This window comes from Schistocerca nitens, chromosome 1, assembly GCF_023898315.1.
Source record: "Schistocerca nitens isolate TAMUIC-IGC-003100 chromosome 1, iqSchNite1.1, whole genome shotgun sequence".
In the NCBI taxonomy this organism is placed as follows: domain Eukaryota; kingdom Metazoa; phylum Arthropoda; class Insecta; order Orthoptera; family Acrididae; genus Schistocerca; species Schistocerca nitens.
The window spans coordinates 1191998015-1192019085 of NC_064614.1; the positions used below are offsets into that span (position 1 = coordinate 1191998015).

General features: G+C 44.2%; 1 protein-coding gene across 2 annotated transcripts in view; it reads left to right on the forward strand.

The window, feature by feature from the left end:
- The window catches only part of LOC126200863 (rhotekin-like), a 501233-nt gene that overhangs the window by 459798 nt on the left and 20364 nt on the right, over window positions 1-21071 (forward strand). For both annotated transcript variants that reach the window (XM_049936743.1, XM_049936741.1), the window contains exons 3-6: window positions 13862-14077; window positions 18637-18816; window positions 20052-20146; window positions 20522-20748. In XM_049936743.1, the coding sequence (XP_049792700.1) occupies window positions 13862-14077; window positions 18637-18816; window positions 20052-20146; window positions 20522-20748 (718 nt within the window). The remainder of the gene's footprint in view (window positions 1-13861; window positions 14078-18636; window positions 18817-20051; window positions 20147-20521; window positions 20749-21071) is intronic.

A 21071-nucleotide genomic window follows, 5' to 3' on the forward strand; every position in this document is an offset into this window, starting at 1 on the left:
GAAGAGACTACGGAACAAGCCAGTACCTGCCGCATAGCAATGCTGCCAACTTTGAAGAGTTACGAAGGTGGAGGCATTACTTTTCAGTCAACCCTCGTACCAGTCGACGTCGGAGCCAACATCTTGCTGTATCAACAACCTCCCCACAATCCATGTACTGCTTCCTGCGGAATGCATCCTTCCTTGAGCCAAACAGATAGAAGTCGGAAGGTGCGAGATCCGGGCTGTAGTATAGATGAGGTGGAACAGTCCAGTGTTTTGAGGGTTCCTCTCGGATGTGAGTCTTTGCGTTGTCATGGAGGAGGAGACGTTCGTTTGCATTTATGTGGCGACGAACACGCTGAAGTCGTTTCTCCAGTTTCCCGAGGGCAGCGCAGTACACTTCAGGGTTGACTGTTGCTCCCTGAGGGAGGTCTTAAAACAGAATAAGCCCTTCAGAGTCCCAGAAGACTGTCTCCATGACTTTACCGGCTGAAGATGCGGCCTTGAACATTTTCTTAGGAGGAGAGGTGGTGTGGTGCCACTCCATGGAGTGGTCGAAGCGATTAACCTATGTTTCACTGCCTGTGACGATGTTCGACAATAGAATTGTCACGACCAACCTGGTAAGCAATTCCGCACAGATGCTCCTTCGTTGCTTCTTATGGGTTTCTGTCAGGCGGCGAGGAAGGTAGCGCCACACACCTTAACTACCCCAACTGGTGGACGTGTCAGAACTACCAGCAGAGACGTCCAGCTGTGCAGCGACGTGTTTGACTGTGATCCGTCGATCTCCTCGAATGAGTGTGTCCGCACGTTCCGACACTGCAGGAGTCACAGCTGTGTGCGGCTGGTCGGCAAGCGAGAGATGGGTCAGGTTTCTGCGACCTTGTTGCGATGACGACAGGCGCCTCGCCAAACGACTCACCGCGCTTTTGTTCACTGTCAGGGGTTCTTCCGTAGCTCGTGGTTTAGTGGCCTCTGCATCATGGGGTCCCGGGTTCGATTCCCGGCCGGATTGGGGATTTTCCCTGCCCGGGGACTGGGTATTTGTGTTGTCCTCATATCATCATCATCATCATCGTTCGTGACAGTGGCTCGACTGGACTGTGCAAAAATTGGGACTGATGACCGCAGCGTTCAGAGCCCCACAGAGCAAACATCATCAGACTGTCAGGGGTTCATAGACATTCTGCGATGCTCCGGTTTTTCACCAAAGCAAACAAAATGGCAGCGCTCTGCTTGGAACACACCTACGTTACTGAGATAATTTTGTTATAATCAGTTATAATATTTCTTGACGCATTGACAGTGTTCCTCTTCACAAAATTCCGACGACTGGAATTGCTGCCAGACCGCGACAGTACATTCGAGTTGTTCGACGGAGTCGAATCGTGAGGGCCACGGCACTTACTCGGGTGCGTCAAGGTGTGGAAATGACAAGTTACAGTCAAATCTGGGCTGTAGGACAGGTTTTTAAATACAGTCCATTTCAACTGATTTAACAGCGCATGTGTTTGCCGCGCAGAATGACTGAGCGTAGTTGGTGCAAGGACTCGACACCGGTTCTCAAGAGACAACGTTTCTTGCTTTTAAGTTGTTGTTGTTTTCGGTTTTCTTAATGGCGCACGGTGGAGTCCAAAATTCATTGTCCTTCCACCGTCCATAAAAACCGGAAACAGTATACCTTTAGCGCTACAAAAAATGATGGTCTTAACCTTTCTGGCTGACTGGACTTAACCATTCTTTTATTTGGTTTGTTGGGTGGTTCAGTTGTTTTACCTCCCCGTCAGGTTGTCTAATCCACGTCTCATCAGTGGTCACGATATTGTTCAATAGCCCGTAGACTTCCGCAACTAAAACTAAAGCCCAGTTTCAGTTGAGCAATTAGAACAAAATAAAATAATGTACATTTTACAGTTTTTAGGTCTAAGTTGGATATCCAACCAAAGATTCTGCACATTATTTCACACAAATACCACGGGACCGACTGAAGACAACGTACTGAGGGTTCTGTACAAGTATTATTACGTATATGGGAATCGAAAATCTCCACGATTTTTGCCTGTTACCGAAATCGATGCTGGCAGTGACGTAAATGGTCGTACCTTTTGATTGCATAGGCTTATAAGCTTAAATGTTTCATGCCGTAGAGAGGCCGTAGACCGAATATGTGACATTAATTTCAACTTGATACATCTATCCGTTCCTCATAAAAAGAGGTCTTAACAGACTGATGGACAGAGATGCGCTCGCGTAACAAATCACAAAAAAATTTTGTTCGTGTGCTATAGTTACAAATTAACCATTTTCGAATTGTTTCCTGTAGTTGTACCGTGAAAGCTTGCCTCCTGCCAAATTTCGTGATTTTAGGTCAACGGAGAGTACTACTGTAGATTTTGACGAGTGAGCTTGGGGGATCAAAGTAAGTGAAACAAATGGCCGTATCTCTTGATTGCGTTGACATAGAAGTTTAATCTTTTTACACCGCCAAGGTACCGCAGGCCTTAGTATGTGACATGAATTTCAACTTGATATGTCTACATATTCCTGATAAAAAGGGTCGTAGATGTCGGACGGATGGACAGGCAGGCAGGCAGGCAGGCAGGCAGACAACAAACCGATCCTAACAAGCTTTCGTTTACACCGATCGATGTACGGTACCACAAAAAGAAGGGAAAAATTAATTCGATGGAAGACAGATTTAAAAAAAAACAATTCGCAGATACAAAAAGCGGCAACAAAAGCTTCCATCCCCAGCAAGATAACTAGTTGCGCAGAAAGGTCGTACGGACAGGAAGCGGATCATCCCGTAGCCTCAACTCTCCTCGATGAAACTGACACGCGAGCTGCCTTCTCCGCATCAGGCAGTCTTACATCGCTGGAGGGAAGACTGTTCTTTGGGGGAAGAAGACGTCTGCCTGGCGCATCGGCTCGTGGCCGCGAGGCAGGCGCAGGTAAGTAGGGGCGGATGGGGTTTCCTGGGGGAGGAAGCAGTAGCTCGGCTCGGCCGGCGGCAGGATATCGGCAATCCGCGGGCAGCGGCTTCCGCGTTTCCGGCAATCTCCGGTCGCGCAGACGTCACGCCGCCTCGCGTCGCGTCGCGTAGCTGGTCGATAGATGGCCGCCGGGGCCGCCCGCCTCGTGATGACGTCACCGACACCTGCCACCGGGGGCATTTCTGTTTGTGGCTACGAAATATGGATTGACGCAAAAAAAAGAAAGAAAAAAACTCAACACCAAGGAGGAGCTCCGCGACATAAGCGAAAGTTAGTAGGCGCTTTTCTACATCTGAAAGATATTAATTATTCAAATTTCGCGCCATTTGCATGACAGTGGCGCTAGCAGCGGGTCTACGAAGATACAAACCAGGTTTGCTTTAAATACACAGTGTATCGGTCGGGAGCATTGGTTGTCAATGGGATTAGACGCAGTGGTGGTCACGTCAATGTACGTTCGCAAGATGATTGAGCTCCAGACGGCCAGGTGGCACTGCCGCCAGGGAAGTCCATCGTGTTCGTCGTATGGCTCTAGTGCATCGTACTGCATCTGAGCAGCAGGTGGCACCAGTCACATAACGAACTGTACTTCAAGGACAGCTCCGAGCCAGATGCCCTGCAGTGTGCATCCCACTGACCCCAAACCATCGACTTTTGCGACTTCAGTGGTGTCAAGAGAGAACTCGTTGGAGGGCAGGATGGAGGTCTGTTGTCTTTTTCTGATGGAAGCCGGTTCTGCCTCGGTGCTAATGATGGCTGTTTGTTGGTGAGGAGTAGGCCAGTTGAGGACCTGGAACCAACCTGTCTGCCTGCTAGACACACTGGACCTACAGATGGAGCTATGGCCTTTGGTGCGATCTCGTATGACAGAAGGAGCAGTTTCGTGGTTATACCATGCATCCTGATTGCAAATGTGTTCTTCAATCTGGCGCGTTTGACCAGTTTTGCTGCTTTTCATGAACAGCAGTCCGGAGGGAGAGGGTGTTTTCCAACTGGATAAAGACGCCCCCCCCCCCCCCTCACCCACACACAGTCTGCCCTGATCTCCCCAAACAAACTGAGGACAAGTAAGGAGACCGCGACCGCGTGGCAGTTTTGCCTGGGTTCATTTCGCTGGGGTCCACCGTTCTCTGTCGACTCCGTGTTGGCCACTCTTGGCTGACCCGTGGCCACATTCTCCGTTGTGAGGATCCCTCTCACTGCCGATACGGAGCCCGCCTGACAGTGGCCCACTCACTCATAGACTGTCCTAATACTGGCCTAATTTGGCTGCTTTGAAGTGGCATCTTAATCTTTCTAACACGCTCCCTTTAGTGTTAGCGGACAACGCCAAAGTGGCTGATCTGGTGGTGTGTTTTGCCCACGAACATGGTTTCTATTCATTCCTGTAAGGTAGGACTTTTTGGCCTCACTGACCACCTGAGGGGTTGGTGATGCAGCCCTCTACTGCCCCCTCCCTTCTCCCCCTCCACCGTCCTATTCACCCCTTCCCCTTCCTCTCCCCATTCCCCACCCCCTCTCCCCGTGTAAAATGTATGTACCTGTACCTGTATGTTTCTGACACGAGAATAATACAATAATAACAATAATAATAATAATAATAATAATGTCTGAGAAAAGAAAGAAATATTGATGATGATGATGATGATGATGATGATGATGATAATAATAATAATTGCATACTTCGCTTTTACGAGACGGTCCTAGATAGAAAAATTCAGAGGATTGTAGACGCCGGTGATCTTAGAGGTTAAGACCCCGTTCGACTTATTCATGTTGGATCCTATCGGCGTGTTGGATGACGCAGCAAAATGTAACAATGCTCGATCGCGCGTGTGCCACATTCTCCAGCGTTGCACAAAGGAACGTCTTCAAACAATCCTGAAATTCATATATAGTTAAGGCTCACGAGCCATGTGCGGATGCACAAACAGTGCTCGAACTCTTACGGGAATCGGCAGTAAAGCCGTGAGTAATGCGTATAATGGGTAGGAGCGCTATGAATATAGTGCGGGACAATAAGTTGCGAATGTGGGTCTCACGGGAGGCGTGCCAGAGATAAGTACCTGAAGTCGCGCTATCGTCTGTGTCCTCTGTGGCTCAGATGGATAGAGCGTCTGCATGTAAGCAGGGGATCCCAGGTTCGAGTTCCGGTCGGGGCACACATTTTCAACTGTCCCCGTTGACTCATGTCAACGCCTGTACGCAGCTAAGGGTATTCATTTCATTGCAATCCTGAAATTGGCACTGTAGAAACTGAAGGTACCGTGATCAATCGTTTCATGGGAAGAATGTGTGACCGAATGAGACGATCACTTTGTATCAATACCAACAAACGTAACAAGAAAAGTTGCTGATTTGGTGATTCACAAGCAATATGTGGGTTTACGTCAAGCTGCAGTCCATTTAGATGAAGACTTAATCAAGAAGTTTGCTTTTTTTCATGCTGAACTCAGCACTCTCCTTTGACCAGACATTCGCAATTACCTCGCAAATGGTTCCTTAGCGACCTCACTTCTATTGGAAAATTATTGCTTGTGTTAGCGCACTTTCACCGATTTTTTCTATTAGTTTTGATACGCTTTGTATGTGTCCATTTTAAATTTCTAGAAGAACGTGAATCCCGACAGCAGTAATTTTATTACTTACTTTATTTTGCCATCCAGTTTCGGTGCCTCATTGACTCCATCTTCAGGTACCTACTGTATACACTAGCTAGATATGTCATCTAAACGTCTGTGCTATTATAGGAATGACCCAGCAGGTTTCTAACGAGGTGTGGACAGTCACGTCTACAGATAAGTTTTAGAAATCTATAAAAACCATTTGGAGTGAGTGATCCCCATACTAGCACAGACGTTTAGATGGCTTGTCTAGTTTCGTGAATCGGGGCCTGAAGATAGTCTGAGGTACCGAAACTGGTAAATGTCGTGTGACTAGGGCCTCCCGTCGGGTAGAGCGTTCGCCGGGTGCAAGTCTTTCGATTTGACGCCACCTCGGCGACTTGAGCGTCGATGGGGATGAAATGATGATGATTAGGACAACACACCACCTAGTCCCTGAGCAGAGAAAATCTCCAACCCAGCCGGGAATCGAACCCGGTCCCTTAGGATTGACATTCTGTCGCGCTGACCACTCAGCTACCGGAGGCGGACACCGAAACTGGTAGTCAAACAAAATAAGTAATAAAATTACGGCTGTCGGGATTCATTTTCTTCAAGTCTTCGACCAGCCGCAGTTTCGTTCCATTTACACATGATGGAACAATAGAAATTATAATTTTCAGTTATAGCGGAATATGAAAGAATGGCAGAAGCGGTTGGAATAATCACTTATTTCGAGCGGTCCTGGAGTGTTGAGACGAAAGTAGCGCGATGCATCGGTATGGGGCACGTCTGGGTTGTGCGCCTGAAGCGTCATAGTGGTGACGTAGGGGAAGTGTGACGCGGGCGAGTGGGCGTCGCGATTGCTTGTGCATTGAACTCCCCCGTAAACGCGGCGGGCGCTAGAAATAGGCGAGCGGCAATTCCTGGCGCTATGCTACCTCCGCGCGGACAGAATTACCCAGCGCCGGCGCGTCAGCATAGATTACATAGCATAGCACAGTGCGCCAGCCAGCAGCAGTCGCTGCACCGCGCCCCTCCCGTGCCTTCGTAAACACGGCGCTGCACGTCTCCTAACATTCCTCCTCCTCGTCATGCAGAGTCCAAGAACGCTCTCTGGCGTCGCTGTGACCTCGTCCATACGACGTGCGGCGTGCGCAATTTCGCTGCTCGCCGTAATTACCCCACGTTTTAGCACGGTCGTACGCTTAGGGAAGTGTTATATGTGAGGGTGCCTAGACTGATTTTGATAAGCAGTCTATGTGGTAGCACCCATAAAATCCAGATCACTGGATCGGAAATCGTACGCCACTAGCAACCTACACTCTACCTCCCAATGTTTCCCTGCCGCGTTCTCTGATATCTGGGGGCAGAAGTCTCTGGATAATCGTTGAAATATTGGAGGTTATAATTAAAGTGCAGCTACTCGCTGAGGTCCAATATGGGCTGTAATAATCATATGGCAGCAAAACTTAGTAAATTTTTGTCATACGGAACAGATTTACATTGGAAAAAAATTAGTACCGATTTTGGCCACCAGGTGCAAATCTGGCGCTGTGAACGCAAGAAAGACAATTAGAAATGCTTCCCTGTGTAATGGAATAGGAATGGAGCATGGGTAGGTCAAACAAGTGACAAAGGCGGGGTGTTGATTTTATAATTAACTACAGCTTACACAAGTTGTTTAATATGAGAACCGAAGGCGTCGACGAGATGCTGCACCCACAAAACGACATGCTTAACAGTTGCTCACAGCAGTTTCGGTGGAAATAGTATCTGGATATTTAATCCATCCGACATAAAATCCTATAAAATGCAAAGTGGACTTAATCAAAAGAAAAGAAAACCGCCAGCATATCAAGAAGGTACAAGAAAGCGACGGAGAAATTCAAACTATCGCATTTTACATTGAGCCCACCAGCTGTCTCCGCCATAGCTGTAAAAAATAGGACCGCGCTTACAAATAAGAGGTATCAGCCGCAAACAGCAGAATGTCCTTTTGGCGTGCACACAAAGATGCAAACACCGCGTATAGTGCGGCAAGAGTGAAATTAGGAGTGTTATATTTGAAGGGGGGCTTATTAATGTCCTTGGCTTTTTTTTCCGTAGGTGACTCTACCCTTTGTTATCCTGTACATTATATTTAATTTATTTTAATGACTAAAAATAAGTCTTTGTCTCTAGTTCGCAATGCTTACGACTGCGCCTCGTCCTGATGCCTTGATGTTTGGGTTGTTAATCTTGTATGCATACGATATGCATGCACTTTTGTATGCATACGATATGCATGCACTTTTGTATGCATACGATATGCATGCACTTTAAACTTTAGCTATTTTTACTAGGTATGCTGAAGATTAGATGGGTGGATCACATAACTAATGAGGAGGTATTGAATAGAATTGGGGAGGAGTTTGTGGCACAATTTGACAAGAAGAAGGAACCGGTTGGTAGGACATATTCTGAGGCATCAAGGGATCACAAATTTAGCATTGGAGGGCAGCGTGGAGGGTAAAAATCGTAGAGGGAGACCAAGAGACGAATACACTAAGCAGATTCAGAAGGATGTAGGTTGCAGTAAGTACTGGGAGATGAAGAAGCTTGCACAGGATAGAGCAGCATGGAGAGCTGCATCAAACCAGTCTCAGAACTGAAGACCACAGCAACAACACGAAAATTTTAATGACATGATTTGACTCGCTATTTTTCGTGTCATTGTTTTACCTATTTATTCTGCTATATATAGGGGTACTTTAATGGACTTTTGGTTTCATGTGATTGCGATGCTTTGCATATATGTATCTCTTAAGTTACTAGTTTTACGCAGTGTTTGTATTTCGTAAATGTTCCATACCTGGGCACCTCCTTGCCGCACTGTACGCGGTGATTCCATCTTGATCTGTCACAGTAGTATTTGTGTGCACGCCAAACGGACATTGTGCTGCGTGCGACTCATACCACGTGTGTTTTGGAAGGGTGGCCCTATTTTATATTGCTATGGTGGAGTCAGTTGATGGGATGAAGGTAAAATGTGGTAGGCGTTGAAATTTTTCCACCATCTTATGACATACTGCATACTTGATGACATACTGCATACTTGATGACATACTGCAGGTTCTTTTTCTTTTGACCACTTTGCACTTTATATGTTTTTGTGACGGATGGATTACATAGCCACCTATTGTCGCGTCCATTTTCCATTTTATATAGCTTTATGACGGATGGATTACATATCTATTTTACACAACATGATTTTGCAAAGCTTGTGTTATTCCAAATAACGATGCGTGTCCGAAGGAATATTGCATCGTATTTCTGAACAGCACCGGCACTGCAATAAATGTCTCCCTTGTATGGGAATATACGGGTACAGGTTGTAGGCACGTGATTTGTCTTGGCGTGAGTCGTGCACGGATAGCCAAATGGTAAGGTGAACGCTCGCCATAAGCGGGAAATCCGGCTTCGACTCCCGGTCCGACACGAATTTTCATTGTCATTCCGTTATACAGCTGATGGTTGTCCATATTCACAACTGCGAATACATTTCATGTAGTTTTACGTAAGCTTACTTTTACTTCATTTTACCGGTGTTGCCGCCCAAGACAGGACCATGTCTCTTCCTTTAATTTATTGTTTTTTGTTTTGTTTTTGTAGGCAATCTAATGATGCGCCAAAAAGGTGAAACGTGTCATTGATATTAAATAATTTCGAAAACAAAACTGTTTTTATTCTGAAACTCCTAAAATGGCTCGCTCACGACTTTCCGTGCGACCTTCGGGTGTACGAAGCAGTGCAGCACAGACAGCGTTTTCGAGGATTTGTCGTTGTTCTTTTCCGTTCTCGGAAAACCTGTACTTACGTGACCGGCTAATGTAACAGCTTCTCACCAAAGGACCAGTAAATCATTTGCAAGTTTTCCCTTGTATCCTCTGTGCTCAGGTGAATATTAAAGTGGAAATGCCAGTGATATCAGAGAGAGAGAGGCCGCAGCATTAAGCAGGAGGAGCGGATACGCGCCTGTTTATAGAAAGCGACGAGAGGAGAGGAGGAATACGGTGTGTGTGTGTGTGTGTGTGTGTGTGTGTGTGTGTGTGTGTGTGTCTTCTTCCCTTCCGCTTGTGTTGGCTCCCCGGGTTGAGTTGCTGCGTCATCGCCGGACGCTAATTAATAGGGGACCACTGATAGGACACGCAGGAGCTGTTGTGGCCTCTACAAGGACGGGGCCGCATCCCCATGTAGCACCACCCACTTTATGCTCTAAATCTGGCAGCGCGCTTCTGAAATCTCTCGTCACGTTGCGGCATTTCCTGTACGGTACTTTTGTGTTGTACTGGGGCAGCTAGACCTCTACCATTAACATGCAGCTGAAAAATTTACGTTACTTCTTTAGGCCACCGTGACTAGTTTTCTATCGTACCGGTGTAAATGATTCTAGACTATTTTGATGAACACTGGTTACGCAGTTTTAAAAGCATCACAACAGAAGCCCCCTACATAGGAATCTTGTGAGAAATTCTTAGCTGACAGCACTTTGCGTAATTAAGACAGAAGACAACGAGAAACTGTGTAGAGACGATTTTACATTTACGTTCAGAAGTGAGAATGACATGCACGGATGAGAGAACCTGCAGTTCGATTAAAATTGCTTGATAGTCGACATTTCACGCGTTGTAGCTAGTATCCTCCAATGAGAAAGCTGAACGTCACACTCCAACCGTTCGCCGTTGCCAAACTGCCACAACAGATGGTCGGTTCACTTGGCAATTCCTCGTCCAGCTGTTTTTCTTGGTGTGCTTGGATCCCGAATCGTGTGTCTGGCACTTTTATTTCGTATCTCATTACACAAGATAACCACACCAAAAACCGAGAGAGGTGGCGCAGTGGTTAACACTCTGGACTCGCATTCGGGAGGACGACGGTTCAATCCCGCGTCTGATCATTCCGATTTAGGTTTTCCGTGATTTCCCTAAATCGCTCCAGGCAAATGCCGGGATGGTTCCTTTGAAAGGGCACGGCCGACTTCTTTCTCCGCCCTTCCCTAATTCCGATGACCTCGCTGTTTGGTCTCTCTCCCCCCCCCCCCCCCCCCCCCCCCCCCATACAACCCAACCTAAGCCCACACCGGCCGCAAAATGGCTCTGAGCACTATGCGACTTAACTTCTGAGGTCATCAGTCGCCTAGAACTTAGAACTAATTAAACCGAACTAACCTAAGGACATCACACACATCCATGCCCGAGGCAGGATTCGAACCTGCGACCGTAGCGGTCGCTCGGTTCCAGACTGTAGCGCCTAGAACCGCACGGCCACTCCGGCCGGCGGTACGGTCGCAGGTTCGAATCCTGCCTCGGGCATGGATATGTGTGATGTCGTTAGGTTAGTTAGGTTTAAGTAGTTCGAAGTTCTAGGGGACTGATGACCTCAGATGTTAAGTCCCATAGTGCTCAGAGCCATTTGAACCGTCTGCGCGCACTCATGACCTCTCCCTCTCTTCCGCACCGAGCAACAGCCACGTGCCCGTAGTTGGCCACTCCTTAGGCTAAGACCAACTGCGGAAAGGTTTTATTGACTCTCAAAATTGGCGTGAAGTTCTCGTGGTCAGGAACTAAATGCCACGGCCTCTCCGCACTAAATGCCAAACACTAACGATGAAAACTCGAATTCGAGGGTGAGCTGCCTGGAAAGACCTCATCATCGACAGGACGTTATACCCAAATCTTCTGGCTTTGTTCCGCCATCAGGATTCAAATTTGCCTTCCCCCTTCGAGCACACCACATCGTTATTCGTTATAGATCTTGGCTGCTGAGCAGTTGCAGTAGAGCTTGTGCAAGATAACTAGAGCAGTACATAGCTTATTGTCTCATTCGTTATCTTGTCGTAGTTACTGTAAAATTTGACATTATGTATGGAACTTTACGAAACACGAATAATTTGCAATGCAAAATAGTCACTTTGAGTTTGCTTTTGGTTCATGTAGGGTCATTTACCGCTGCATACGAAATGGAGCTAACATACTAGATTTTTCTTCAAACTTGACCACGAGATCCATATCTATATTGAGAAAATGGTTTGTGTATAGTGCACTGTCTTCCGATCGAGTGCGGAAACGAGTGTGTGAACGTATCCGTCACGTCTGTCATATCGTATACACGGTTCGATACACCAAAAAGAGTTTTTGGCAAATGACAGCACGTAAAGTGGAGAGTATTTAGCCACATAGTTAACATGTGAAACATTCTTATCCACCGCGACATACGGGTGACTACAGATTTTTTCAATGAATTAGTCATTTTTTTAATTACCATCGATAGCTGATGAAATGAGAATTAGAATGGTTTGTAACAACACAAAAGAACAAATCGCGCTTTTGTTTTTATGTCGCGCATGAACTTTTCATAAGCTGTTGACTTTACTTGTCCTCACCTGTTCGTTTAATGAAGACTGTTTCAGGGTGCTATCGCAGTTGCAGCTGCATTAGCGTGGTGAAACTGTGTAAACTCCGCCGTGTTTTGACAGGACAGGCAAAGAAGGTGTACAAGAGACGAAAATAAATCGCTCCCTCTGTTGAAATTTCAGCTCAATCGTGTACCCATCGTGTTTCTACTGATAAACGATTTACATGTCAAATTATTGGTTATACGGGCGTAACCGGTTAATACGATCGATTGCAGACTCTCAAGCTATACCTTATTTCTGCCTGATTTGCGTTTGTGTGAAGGGTTCAGTCGTAGAACCACACCTCCGCGACCACACTGTCTCGTCCGCAAGGGAAGCCCTCCCCCTCTCCGCGGAGAGCGCCGTCCCCCACTATCGTTGTCTCCACCCCGACGGCGGCGTCTACGCTGCTAGGGGCAAAATTTTGTAATACCGTACGCACTCTGCTAGCCACTGATTAGCCGAGCGGTCTAAGGCGCTGCAGTCATGGACTGTGCGGCTGGTCGCGGCGGCGGTTCGAGTCCTCCCTCGGGCATGGGTGTGTGTGTTTGTCCTTAGGATAATTTAGGTTGAGTAGTGTGTAAGCTTAGGGACTGATGATCTTAGCAGTAAACTCCCATAAGATTTCACACACATTTGCTAGCCATTGAACTCTTTCTAGGCCAGGTGGTGCAATGTGTCGATCAGCATTCCTTCTAGGTTAAGTGCATGGTGGAACAAAAATTATGCCACTTAATTCAGAAGTCGTGACTCACCCAGCAAGAAGGTCGAACCACCCATTGCACGTGAGGTGGCAGTTTCCACTACGATCGAGAGAGGTCAGAAGTAGTATTCCCGCACAGTGTGCACCGTGGTTTTCGCCCACTACGACTGAGTGCGTACTTCGGTTTTTACGTGATATATTGTTGATTCAGCTTTATATTATAGGTAAGATAATGACTTACGTGCGTTCAGAAGGAATGATGAATTCAACGTTCTGAGTTATATTGTGCAGAAGACGACTATTTCATGAATAACTCTGAGTTCAAAATATGTAATACCAAGGATCAACGTTGCTCCAGAAGTACCTTCAGGTCAGTGTTCATCAGACGAAGTTGCAGAGTGTAGTGGTGACGATCCAGATTGCATGTCAGCTGCATCTCAAAGCAGGGTGAGAAGGGTTATGATAAGCTGTACAAGTTACGACCGCTTTTGTCTTTGCTGGGTAACAATTTCAGGTCTTGCTTCCAAGACAATCACGCTGCATGAAGTGTCACGCGTGGCAGGTTCTTCTATTTCAAGAATACGTCTTGCATCAAGTAGCGCCACTACAGTTTTCGGAAATCTCTTTTGTAAAAAACATCGTGATGTCTGTTAATGTTCTCGTTCTAATGTAATTGTGTAACGTTTCACCAGTTTTTTATAAAATTGTTCAAGAAATAAAATACTTGTGTGATAAGAGTCGAAATTTGTGTCATATTTATGTGCCTGAAACAGTTAACAGGTTTATGAAAAGGGTCGTTGCTACTCACCATATAGCAGAGATGCTGAGCCGCAGATAGGCACAATAAAAAGACAGTCGGAAAATGAGATTTTGGCCAACAAGGCCTTAGTCGGAGATAGCACGTGTGTGTGTGTGTGTGTGTGTGTGTGTGTGTGTGTGTGTGTGTGTGTGTTCGTTCGTTCCAGAAGTACCTCCAACGCGACGAAGGCTCATCTTCTGATAGTCTTTTTTGTTGTGCCTATCTGTTGCTCAGCGTCTCCGCTATATGGTGAGTAGCAGCTATCATTTTAATAATATTGTTACACTCAATCCTGGCTTTCCCACTGTAGAGTTAACACGTTTGTGTGTTGGTGTGCCGCAGGTTCGGGGTGAAGCCGTGCACGGGCCGCGTGTCGCTCTCGGACGTGCGCATGCCGCTCATCTGGCGCGACACGGACCACTTCAAGAACAAGGGCGACTACCGACGCTTCGCCGTCTTCTGCCTGGCGCGCATCGGCACCGAGATCTACGACACCACGCTACTCTGCCCCGTCGACCGATCGCTCACCGACCTCACCTTCCCCGACGTGCTCGTCTTGTTAGTACCCGCACTCTTCCTTTCTCTTTCTGTCACACACACACACACACACACACACACACACACACACACACCAAACTGCTCTAGCTTTCGTAGCAAGCAAACAATAGACATAAGATGTTTACATACAATTGATAATCCGACACTTGTAGAAAATACCGTACATGCAATGAGCCCTGGAAGTTATTACCAAGTGAGCTGGCAAAGTGGTAAGTACTACACTCGTATCCAGGAGGCTACCAGGTGAAATTTCTCCACTAGCCATGCAGATGTAGGTTTTTCACTTCAAGCAAATGCCCAGATGGTGCATGTTTCCTTCCACGTAGTTCCCCAGTCCAAAATCTTGTGCTCCGTCTCTAGTGATATCCTCGTTGACACAGTGATAAATCCTTACTTCTTTACAGTAAATGCACCCAACACTCCCCCGCCCGCCACACACACACACACACACACACACACACACACACACACACACACACACACACACACACACACACGAAGTCCGGGAACACTTTCAATTATTTATTGCACTAGAACAAAACATTGTACAGATATCATACATATGTCATTTTGAAGAGAAACCCTGAAAGTTTTTTTTGCATGTGAATCGTCACAGCGTAGTTTGGTAATTTGCCGATAGTCAGTGCTAGTCGCAAACATGGCGCGTTCAGGTGCGGAGCGAGCTTTCTGTGTGTTGGAGTTCGACAAAAACAAGTGTGCTACAGCTGTTCAACGGATGTTTAGAACCAAGTACGGTAAGAAGCCACCAACAATGAGGGCCATTTACCGCTGGCACAAAAAATTCGTTATGATGGGTTGCTTGTGCATGGCAAAGAGAAGCGGACGTCCCAATGTGAATGAAGTGAATGTGGTGCGCGTATGAGAGACATTCATAAGGAGTCCAAAGAAATCAGTGTGTTATGCATATTGAATGTTTGTAAAAAAAAATTTCAGAGTTCCTCTTCAAAATGCAATATGTATGACATCTGAACAATGTTTAGTTCTTGTGCAATAAATAACTGAAAGTGTTCCCAGACTTTATGTACATGTATATGCACATACACAACTGAGAACATAAAAAACTACACCCTTTCTTTGGTTTCAATCCACCCAAGATTTATTATTTCAATAGTGCATGTGGAATACATTAAATGACCATTCTCCAATGGAAGTATTGCATTGTCAGAAGAAAATGTATGTTCCTTGTTTCTCACAGATGCAGTTCTGTTGCAGTACAGGTAACAGGTTGATCGGAGTTTGGCGCGGCAACTGGAAATGTATGCTACAGCTGAAGTTCACGGGACAGTAAGATTCATGTATACTAAACCTCTAAATTGCACACAGATTTGCCACGAAATTTTGATGATGTAGGGAACAAATACAGTGTCCCGTCCAATGGTAGTGGATTGTACCCACCCCTGGACCGACACCACAGAGATGTGGGTATTGCTAAATGGGAAGTCCAGGTCTAGCACTGTGCAATTTCCAGATTTTTTTTTCCACAAGACGAAAGAACATCTGGGACAAAGGAAATTTTCCGACAATGTGAATACACACAGTGGTTCTCGAATGGCTACATGACCGAGGATCTGGTTTCTGTCATTGAGGAACTGACCGACTGATCGAACCTTCCGATTGTTGTTTACAGAGATTTGGTAACTCCGTTGGAAAACTGCATCATGTACACTGTCGGGAAAAAATTAGTACAGCCTTTTAGAGGTACCCAATTCATTCAGGACTTGCTGTTGCAACACTGCATATAGAGTATTTGAAGTGATTACGTTTGCACATCAACAGCACAAGCCATTCTGTGGTATCAGGTATTGGCCCATGCTGAAACCCTCATATCAGTTCACAGTGTAGCCTCCACTGGCGGCAGTGCTGGAGTTGAATCTCACATGCAGTCTATTGTACAGATGATGAATACGGTTCTGGGATAAGTTATGCTGTGCCTCCTCGACCTTTTCACGTAGTTCAGTTAGAGTTGTTCATTGACAAGTCACACGAGTCACTTCTCCGACCGTAATATCCCGTGCGTCCTCAACTGGAGGCAAGCCCGGAGATCGTGCTGACCGAGGAAGTTGCTGCGTGTCTTGCAGAGCATGTTGAGTTTCACGTGCAGTGTGGAGGTGAGCATTATTTTGTTGGAGCACTACATCATCTTCTTAATGTAAGAATGTATAGAGCGCTGTCTAGTGTCCCCTCCAGAAACACCAAAGAGGAATGAGAATTGTAGCTTATTGCTCCCCAGATCACAAGGCCAGGGGTGGGGCTGGTGTGTCTTAGATGAATTTACTCAATGTTCATCATTTCTACATTGTATGCACAAATGACTATCACTTGCATGCAGGCAGAATCTGCTCTCATCGCTGAAGACCATGGCATGCCATTCCATCTTCCAAGTGATCCTCTGACAGCACTAGTCGAGCTGTCTACGTCGGTGCTGTAATGTGAGTGGAAGATGAACTAGAGGTGTGCGTGGGTGTACTCCCACTGCTATTAACCAGTTCACAACAGTTTGTGTTGACACATCTGGGCTCATAAGACCTCTTATCTATGCTATGGTAGCTCTTATCATTTGTCACTACTGGCCTTACAATACACATCTGTGCTGTGTGGATGTCCATAACCTCATCTACAGATATGAGAATGTTCAGGTGACCACGGATAACTGCATCATTCCACAACTGAAGCATCACATCCAACTTGGGTGGCAATTCTCTGAAAGGACCATCCTACTATTCAGACAGCCACAATCTGAATCCTTTCAAACTTGCTCAGTTGGCTGTAGGAAGCACAGGTACATTTCCTTGGCGTGGTTGCCTGCTTGCTTGACACATTTTCACTGAACTGCGCCCTCTAACTGTGAGAATTTCCTATTAAAGGATAGACAGACATGACACTCGGGTAGCTATGCCACAATGCTATCTGTTAGTGGAAATTGTTATCAATAAATCTACTATCCACTAGGCAGCATATGCTATCATTGGAACAAAATTGATTTCATGTTTCCAGATGTACTAATTTTTTTTCTGGCAGTGTTATTATCCTCATTTCCACCTCACGAGCTGACAGTACAATAAATTCTGAAGATCCTTGATTGTGTTCCAGTAAATGCTCTAATACTGGAACTGGATTTCATTAATTCATATCTGGTCAGACCACATGGACAACACTACTGTTTCATGAATTGCATCCTGTATTATAGAGACAGGAAGGAAAGAAAATTAGGGTTTAACATCTGACGACATAAAGATCATCAGAGATGGGCCAAAACTCACATTGCTTCAAGGATGGTGAAGAAAATCATCCTTGTCTCTTGAAAGGAACCATATCGCCTGAAGTGACTTAGGGAAATCACGGGAAACCTAAAACTGTATGGCCGGATGTGCATTTGCACTGTCTCCTTTCTGAATGCGAGTCCAGTGTGCTAACCACTGTACCACATCACTCAGTTTTTAGGGACAGGTTTCATAATTAAGTACCTGTTAATTTAGTGTGCAGGTCACAAACTAAAGCAGTAAAAGGAAGATCTATTCTATTGTGACTTTTCTGGAAGATTTCGCTGTGACAACAGACTACGTCATTCTACACAACTTCTTTGTACACCTGTTAGGTAATAGTGCCCTATCCTGGTGCGTGCTCACACTAACAAAATTTTGTGTGTATTTTGATTTTCTAATGGCACACCTTTCTATAATTCTTCCATTTATTTCTCTTCATAACTGAAAGTGTAGAATCCTGTAAACAACTGCAATACACGTAGTTCTATGTTTGAATGATACACACACTGTGGAAGTCGCACTTTCTACGGTTGTGCACAAGTATGTACAATGTGACCAGTTTTTAAGACTTCTACATTGCAGCTAATATTATCTCTTGACAACTATGAGATCATTTCATTAACTGAACAGACTTCTGTTATCTGTTTCTTTCTCTTTGATATCTCTGGAGGTGATTTTGCCTTCTACTTTCCTGAACATTAACACTTTCTGTTAATGTGTGTGGAACCCAGACCTCAAAAATTTCTTAAACATGTACTTGCAGTTGGTTCCTGCAATGCATAATGGTCTACTAAAGGTGCTACAGTAATTTAATTCGCAGTGACATGTAATTTTTCTTTAATGATGTAAATTCCCTTACTTTTTCATGAAATACGGAAACAAATTGAATTCTTAACTTTAGAGTTCAATTTTACATCTGTAAAATGTTTCACACACTATTTTTTCTTTAATCCACATACACATTTCCATATCTGGATCAAATTACAATTTCTTAGAAGTGATTCACTGATGACATACTCTCAAAATGAAATGGCACAGTTCACTATTTCCCATACCCTGCCCATCCACATGTAATATCATAGTGTCATGTATAAATATTGTATGATTTTAATAAGTTCAGTCTACAACAATGTTTGGGCATTGTGTTCAGTGTAACCAATTGCATGCGGTTCAGAATTAATCAGTTAATGAACAGCCAAATGTGAAGTAAAATCAAATATGTACTTGATAATGAAGTATGCAATAAATATGAACCTTGTATATTTATTGTTTCAGTAACAATATTCCAGCGGACTTTGAGTTCAAACTTGAGGTATACTCTCACATCCTGCAGGATGATCTTACAATGGCGAGCACGCCACGAAAAATCAAGAAAACTATTCACAGTTCCATCAGCCGCACTGTTGGCAAAAAATTGGCAGCAACGCTTAGAGACGAATTAAACTCTGGAAAAATGTAAGTCTGTACATAAACATAATTTTGCATTTATTATTCCAGAGCATTATTGTTGTTAATCAGTTAGGATAGTTTGCAAATTAGTTTTGACACACTGACTGAGTAAATTCTGGGAAATGCATTAAATGTCTGCAATGAAATAGTACGACACTTCAGAGGCTTATTCGCCACAAAATGATCCTAAGTTACTTTGTTGCATATGGATTTTGTATTGTGTAATGCGTCACGACATAAAGTAGTATCGGAACTATTCTTACATGTTATTTTCTGTAACAAATAAAATCCAGAATTAATAATAAAGGATTCTGTATATAATGTAGACATTGAAACTAGAATTAAGTAAACTGTTTTCACCTTTTTTTTATGCAACATGTTCCTCAAACTTGGAATTAGCTTTAATAGATAACACATTATGCATGTTTGATAACTGTATTTTCATTGCAGTAGCTGAGACTTAAGTATTATCTGTTAATGTTTAATCCTTATGTCTGATGTGTGTTTCTTCATAGCTAAAGGAAAGAGTGATTTTTTTATAAAACTCTTCACCCACGGAAAAAAATATTCATTCAGTTTAGTATGTCATAAATTATTGCATACTTTTTGGCCATTCTGGGTAATGATGTGCTATGAATTTTATCATCATATTAACCTAACAATTATAGTGGAATCATCTTACAAATATTACAGTAGTATCAAGGGAACCAACAAACTGCCACATGGGTAGTTTTACAGTCACAAAAATACATGCTGTTAGCATTATATAATTGTCTGTTTATGATTGTGATAATTTATGTTGGATTATAGGATGTGTCATTGAGCACTGTGGTGCACTGTGTTTCTTACTCGTCAATGCTTCATTGCTGTCGTTGTCCAGTGAACATATTAATTCTGTTGACAGACACATTTTACATGCATGAGTAATAAAATTCTGTCATCAATTTGACAGAAGGAAACCTAGGAAAGGAATTTGCAAATCTGAAAGATCAAGATTTGACAGTATCTAAAAATTTGGTTGTTTGTCAGTCTTGCTCCAGTTAACATTTATGGACCCGACATTCCTCTGTGGTCATAAAAATTTTTGGTCTCCAGTTTGTTACTCCTGTAAATCTTCATTTAAATAATATGATCTTAATAGCCTGTTATTACTACTATCTTATAAATTTCAAATTTAATAAAATGCTGGTTAATTAATGTAGCATGATTTCAGTAACATCTGCTATCTTTTTTTTTTACAGTGGTCCAACATTTGAGCTTATGGCTACTGCCAGGTTAACCCTAGATGAAGTCCATGACAGTATTCATACCCATGACATGAAAGTAGAAAATCTGGGTAAGAGAGATATTTATATATTTTCTAGATTTTGTGTTGTAACATGACATTTATCAATAAGATTTCCCTGCCATAGCAATACATGCACAATAACCAAGGATTATTTCATAAAGACAACAAGGTTTAGGAGAAAAAAGATAAATAGATTGTTCCCAATTGTAGCTAAAGAATGAATATTTTGGTAAATTATTCATCTCATACATTAAGTCTATCTGAGTTCATTGGGAGAGGGTGTATTTTGGTTAAAATTAATGTAATTGAGCCTGGATTAAATGTAAATTTAGTCCTCATAGAAAACCCATGCCTGTTTGAATTGTGTGGTTCTAAGTGATTCGAATTGTGTTCAACAGAAAAGTATCATCTCCCATTTTCCAGAGAATCGCAGTCATCAGCTGCCCCTCTTTGGACATTTCTGCTGTCGACTTGCTGCTCAGCCAGACTGTGTCTCCCGAGAAAGCTATTCAGGAGAATTCAGCATTCGGGAGAAGGGGCAATGGATGCCAGTGTGGGGACAGCTGCAAGCCTTTAGACTGGACATGTGGTCTCATCGTACTGACTGGGAGCAGAATCAGGAGCCTCTACGCTCCATTACTGTTGACAGGGTTAGCAAAAATTTTTGTTCCTCCCTCCCCCAACATATATTTATGGAAAGAGAGAGAGAGAGAGAGAGAGAGAGAGAGAGAGAGAGAGAGAGTGTGTGTGTGTGTGTGTGTGTGTGTCATTGCCTTTACTAGTTACCTGTGATGGTTATGGGATATAAGAAGAGCAGGTAGAGAGCTGTCAATGATATACATTTCGAAACTATACTTGTTATACCTGGGTCATTTGCTAATCTTGTCATGTCATTACTGCCTACTTCTCTCCTTTTCTCTGCAAAAGAACTTTAGTGTTAAAAATGAAGTGTATTACATGCAGTTTGCTGTGC